This window comes from Ciona intestinalis, unplaced genomic scaffold (genome assembly GCF_000224145.3).
Source record: "Ciona intestinalis unplaced genomic scaffold, KH HT000522.1, whole genome shotgun sequence".
In the NCBI taxonomy this organism is placed as follows: Eukaryota; Metazoa; Chordata; class Ascidiacea; order Phlebobranchia; family Cionidae; genus Ciona; species Ciona intestinalis.
In genome coordinates this window covers 2,190-8,750 of record NW_004190843.1, presented here as the reverse complement: position 1 = coordinate 8,750, position 6,561 = coordinate 2,190, and the positions used below count along the sequence as shown (strand labels likewise).

At 37.3% G+C, this 6,561-nt stretch overlaps 1 protein-coding gene across 2 annotated transcripts in view; it reads left to right on the top strand.

Annotated features, from left to right (window-relative positions):
- The first annotated feature begins 4,639 nt into the window (after positions 1-4,639).
- LOC108950652 overlaps positions 4,640-6,561 on the top strand; it is a 3,399-nt gene continuing 1,477 nt past the window's right edge. The window contains exons 1-2 of one of the 2 annotated variants that reach the window (XM_026839626.1): positions 4,640-5,036; positions 6,023-6,314. In XM_026839626.1, coding sequence (XP_026695427.1) covers positions 4,877-5,036; positions 6,023-6,237 — 375 coding nt within the window. In that variant the 5' untranslated portion in view covers positions 4,640-4,876 and the 3' untranslated portion in view covers positions 6,238-6,314. Of the gene's footprint in view, positions 5,037-6,022; positions 6,315-6,561 lie in introns of those variants that run through there. The other variant, XM_018816681.2, reaches the window with a different exon arrangement.

Here is a 6,561-nt window from a genome sequence, read left to right as displayed (position 1 = left end):
TGGCTTGAATTCTTCAACTTGTCTCTTCATTCCGAGGCAAACTTGTTGCACTCCTGTGGTTGATTGAGGGTTAGGTATACATTAAGGCTGGATCTCAGGGAATGTGTCCATAGGGTTTAAATATTAAGGTTAGTTATATTGTTAAGTCTGGTATTCACAAACCCTAATGAAGTCTTCCCGAACGGCAAAGAAAATTTGGAATAAAATTGAAGTTTTAAACCTAATGAGCTGAAAAATACTATTTTATATTGTGCTTGGTAGCAAAAGTAAGTGGATACTTGATGGATAACTTTTAGCTGACTTTTTTTACTAATATAACTATAAAAAAGGTTCCTTGATTGCAGCAATACACAAAACTTTCTAACTCTGTCTCATAACACCACAACCTACGTACCCGGTATCTCTTTGAATTGCTTGGCACATTTATGCAACACCCTAAAACTATCGTTGACGTTCCGTTCCAGTTGTTCCGCATCAATGGATGTGAGAGGATCGTTCATCCATGACTCGTGCCATCTCATCCAATCAGAAGTGGTCGTCCAAAGGTCACGGTAAGGTTGAAAGTCTTTGACGAGCTTGCCGAGTTTATCGTACTGTGTGTTCGTTCGTGATGTCATGATGATGTCATTGACGATGCCATGTTGATGTCATGATGATGTCATTGACGATGTCATGATGATTTCATGTTGATGTCATGACGATGTTATTGATGATCTCATGATGATGTCATTGATGATGTCATGATGGTGTCATGATGATGTAATGACGATGTTATTGATAATGTCATGATGATGTCATTGATGATGTCATTGACGATGTCATGATGATGTCATGATGATGTCATTGATGATGTCATTGATGATGTCATTATAAATAATGTTGATGATGTCACAGATGGATGGTGATGTCATTGATAATGATGCCAAGATGAAAATGAATGAAATAAAAAGTAACAAAATTAGTTAATGGTACTATTAAAATATCTAGAATGAAAACTAAACTAATAAAAATGTAAAACTTCTACGTGTAGCTACTGTATTATGATGTCATAACTCCCTTAGTATACTACAATCCAACTATATGACGTTATGAATCTACGCTGTTACGTCATGAACGACCCGAACAACAGATTCACGCCTTGTATATCAGCTACGTACGTCACATCATGACGTCATGTGACGTAATATAATATGACGTAACATCGTGACGTAATATATGACGTCACATATGACGTAATATATGACGTCACATATGACGTAGCAACCGGTATACAAAACGCGCGAGTAAAGAAAGCATCGTTCGTCACAGACATTCAACCCAACACTTCAATATTGGATGGGAGGGCAACGAAACGAAGGGAAACTACGACATTAATACGTCATTTCCAGTCGCTTACGTCACCGCGTAGCACGAATCGCGGACGAACACGAAAGATTAAAAGTACAAACCTTGTATACTGTGACGTAAATAATGTTAATTTCTATTCGTAGCGTGTTTTATTTTGACCATTTTTTGTAGCTAATTCACCTTTTTGTTGTTTTAATTAATTTGATCTTCGCTATCGTTTTAAAAGAAATAAATTAGGTTGTTTTAGGTTAATTAAACCGTTTTCAAATATATGACAATTGTCAAAAAACAAACCATTTATAAGTTAAATAACTTTGACCCAGAGATCCTGGGTTGAAGCCCCACTCACGTTAGTAACCGGCATCCCGAATAAACGTTCCCGTTGATTGTAGAGTTGGGCAAGCGTCTGGCACTCCTTCAGTTGCTTGTTGATGCGCCGTACCTCATTAGCGACCTCGTGCGCCTTCTGTATTTCGTTGTGAGCCGCGAACCCAGCGACCACCATCTGCGTAAAGTGGTGTAGAGGCATTATGTAACGTATAATATGGGGGTTGCTATACAGTTGTGAGGCTGCATTTAATATATACATAACAAAACCAAACAACGGTGGGCGTGGATATTACTTTGTTTTGTTTACAACGAGGCGAGCTACGCTGTAGTGTAAACGGCGCTTAAACTAACAAACATAGAAATATCTACGCTAAACAACGCTAAGTTTAGATATTTTTTAAAGTTCTTTACCGAAGTGTAAAGTTTACACAAATGTTAACGAAATCCTGCTCAACCACAAACCTGCAACGTGTCCAATTTATCTTGGAAATTATTTTGATCGGCAAGTTGTAGTTTATGGAAATGATCTTCTAGTTCCAACAGGTTGGAGTAAGTGGATTCCATTTGATCTTCCAACTTCTTGGGCCAACCAATAGCTGTCCATCTGAATTATGACGCAGGTTGTTAGGGTTTATATGAGTGAAATGGGGTATGAGATATTTTAACACAGAGTGCTATAATCTAGACCCCACTGAGGCAGTTTATAGACACTCAATAATAGAGATTCTATTCTATAAGGGTGAGGTCTTCAGTGAGGCACACCTCTAAGACCTGGGATGTGGGTATATTACCCCAACACCCAGGGTGCTGGACACCACTGAGGTAGTTTATAGACACTTAACAAGAGCGATTCTATTCCATTACCCCAACACCCAGGGTGCTACCATTCAGACCCCACTGAGCCAATTAAACGCGATCTTCGCTACCTTATATTCAAGAAAATAAATATCAGTTTATTATACGATTTTTAGCGTGTTTTATGTTTTAACGACTATCGTTTTGCGTTTAATTCCCTTCTCGTCATCGTTTCCAATTAATATGATTGTATTCGAAGAGATAAACGATAACGAGAGATAAACGTATATGCGTTGGCGTGAAGGTTTGACTAGTGCGGCTAAAATTAGATCTAATCTCAATTTCTCTCCATGCTAATCCCGGTACAGCGAACTTGAGGTTAATTAGAAGTAAATGAGAAACGGACGCGTTTGTTTGGAGAATAACAGGATGTGACGTCATGAGGAAGTTTGGCGATGATATTACCGGTTACATTGGGGGAAACCCCTTATACGAGATTGTTGACGCCAGTAGTTGGAATTATAAGTAAATTTGATTGTCACGTTTCGTTTTTTTATGCTTTGTTTATATGACCAATATTCTTGGAAAAAATACTAAATTTCTACAACCCAGCGGTCACTTATGGGTTGTCTAAATTAGCAATGCAGAAAAACAAAGCTAAATACGTAATATGTTATAAGTACTGTCGTTGCCTGGCCATGCGAGGATAAAAAGGTAATTTGTAAGCAGGCACAAGGTGCATGAAACAGAGCACCCGTGTTATAACGACTGTCGTTGCTTGACCACGCAAGAATAATTAAGTTACATTCACCGATACAACGAAACAACATGTGCAGTTTATATCTCAGACCCTTAAACATGGAATATTAACAACAACAAAGAAACAACCTTATTATTCTTGTATTAACGTAATGCGAGATACTGGCGTGAAAAGAAATATAATTCAAACTGCTTGACAATCGTAACCTAATTCATTCACTAGCATTTCAAAAGTCGATACGGAATAAATATTTAATTAGGACGTTTGGTTTCGCGTTCGCTACGGTCTAAGAGAAGGAAGACATTTATATTCACGTTGTTTCAATCAATTTGACCTTGTTACTACATTTGAATGGATAATGTTTATTTTATATTTCTGCGGGGTAAGATGGGATATCATTAGAACATAATGTCCCATATTTTCTAATCGTGTTTTAGCAATTAACAACGCTGTTTTTGAGAAAAAAAGGAATGAATAATAAAAAAAACAACAAAATGTGAGGATATACGGTTATATGATTATGTAAAAAGTCTATGTTAACTACCAAAATAAAAAAAAATAAAAAAATTAAAAGCATTGACTATTTCCCCCAATGTATGTTATGATATGTCTAATGCATTGGAGATACGAGTTGAAATATTTTGATAAAGGTTTATACAACGTAGGTGGCGCTTATCTGATAGCAACGCACTTTGCTTTAATTTAAACCTTAGAAAAATAAAGATACGATCTTTGTTTGAGATTTATTTCATAGAAAATTGCGGCAAAGAATGCGAGTGCGTCGTAAAGTATGGTGGAGAGTGGGGAATCTTTTTTCGCGCATCGAAGATATTTCTTTGGTTGCGAAAATATGTAGTTTGGTTTGGGCAACGTGGGTTTGGGCAGCGGTTGGCGGCGTGTCTATAGCTTACTATTAAATAATTTGCGGCAGGCTTATGCTATGTGCGTTGTAAACGCGTAGTAATAATTAACGTTTATTCTTGTTTATTATTAGCGTATTATGGCAGGTTATTATGTATTGTATTGTAGAACGAGTTCACTTATATTCGTTTTTCTAATTAATCTGATTTCGCTGTCGTAATCAAAGACATTAATAAAGTGTCGCGTGATCTTACATAATGATGATTTGTATTATTGATTCTAGTTAATTAGGTGAGGAAAATATTTTAACTAAGTAAGCCAGGTCGATATGTGATGGGATATATTGATAACATGAATCATGTTTTAGTGTTTGTGGGGTTTGTGTTAGGTGTTATGCAGGAATCGTGTTGTAACGTTGATTTGAATTAGTATATGTATGTTATACGTTTGGGGTTAATGGGCCAAACCTGATCTAAATCTTAGACTCTTAGCAAACACCCCACGCAAATAGAAGAGAATGTTTCTTGGTAAAGAACTAATGAGAAATTTAACAATCGAAACTGTATTATTTTTAGAGGAATAGTAGGAACTTTTATTATCGTCTCGGTTACAGTTAGCGAAGGGCCGGAACAATATTCACAGCGGAATGTAGCGGTAAAACGAGAGTCTTTACAACACGTTTACGGTTATTATTCACTTTTAATTATTTTGCAATAATAGCTATATTAGTTTCATTGTAGAAATATATTGTTTTAAAACTAACTGGATTTATTTCAAAGTAAAATGAAGGTAAGAAAAGCGTTAGAGTTGGCGCGGTTGTTGTTATTATTGTTTCTTGTATTGGATCGGGGAATAAAAACAAGTTTGGCGGGAAATTCAGCGAAGAGAGCCGGCCTTGTTGGAACAAATCGCATCGATGGTTCAAGTTTTAACAATAATCAAGGTGAATCGAATTTTGTATTTTATGATTAAATTTAGAAAGAGAATGAACAATTATGCTACAGTTGGTCCTATTGGAAAGTTTTATGTATGTTATGACGTTTAATAATGAAGTATTTTAACGAAAGATTTTTTGTTATAATATACGAAACTTTTTTAAATAGTAGGATGGGGAAAGATGGGACACCTTTAGAATATAATATCCAAATATTCTGATCGTGTTTTAAACAACGAACAACTTTGTTTACTACCAAATGTGCCAAAAAATGTTCTTTGTTTACTATCAAATGTGCCAAGAAAATAGAATTAAAAGGTGTCCCGTTTTCCCTCAACCTACTATATAGTTATACAACTATGCTACAATTGATTCTAATGAGACAACATTGTTTGGTGCGAAGATGTAGTTTCATTGGGAATGCATTATAACATGGGTATTTGTGGTAGAACGGATGACTTATAATATCAATGGAATGTTAAGGTAAAGTTGCGGTTGACGCTGTTTAAGTTGTAGCTGCCAGGCAAATTATAATCTTGATTGAGCTGATCTAACTAGTGGCTAAAGAACCAACGTTCTAACGCTATGACGTGAGATTAATATTAGGCGGGGCAATGGCAGTCGTTATAACACCAGTATTCTGTTTCATACACCTCGTGCTCGCTTATGAGTTACCGCGTATGTATGTAACTTATTTATCCTTGCATGGCGGGGCAATGGCAGTCGTTATAACACCAGTATTCTGTTTCATACACCTCGTGCTCGCTTACGAGTTACCGCGTATGTAACTTATTTATCCTAGCTTGGCGGGGCAACAACAGTCCCTACGCACGGGCGTTCTGTTTCTTACACCTCGTGCCGGCTTACGTATGTTACTTTGTTGGTGATTGTTTTTTAAGTATGGTTGACAATTTCAATAACACATTAGTGACCAGTATTTTAGTATAGATCGCATGGCCAACGTTCAAATGTAACTAACAACAATGTTTCCACAGATTCGTCATCAAATAAACTGCATCCCCACACCTCAATCGATAATTTTAGCAACTCCACTAGCGCCACCCAACGGTTAAAGAGTTCACTGTTCGCAAGATACGATAAGACAGTGATGCCAGTTGTAAACCACAGTCAGAACGTTTTAATTAGAGTTGGGTTCACTTATCGACAGGTGGGTAACACTGGGTATGATTCTATACGAGTAAGGTTCTAGAGCAAAGTACGCCATGGGACCTGGGATTTAGGCCAGAGTTGACCCATTACCCCAACATTGTATATGCACATTCTATTCTATATGGGTGAGGTCCTACAGTAAGGCATGCCATGGGACCTGAGATTTCGGTCAGAGTTGACCCATTACACCGACAACTTATCAGAAACCACTAATTTGGTGCAATTTTCGCTAAATCTTAAGGACACATACACCTCGTGCAGGGGCGCAACCAGGGGGGCTGTTTTGCTGTCATGACAGCCCCCTTTTCCGCAGACACGCACGCAGCCAGAAAGTGCTAAGACGCAAACACACGCGTTGCATTCA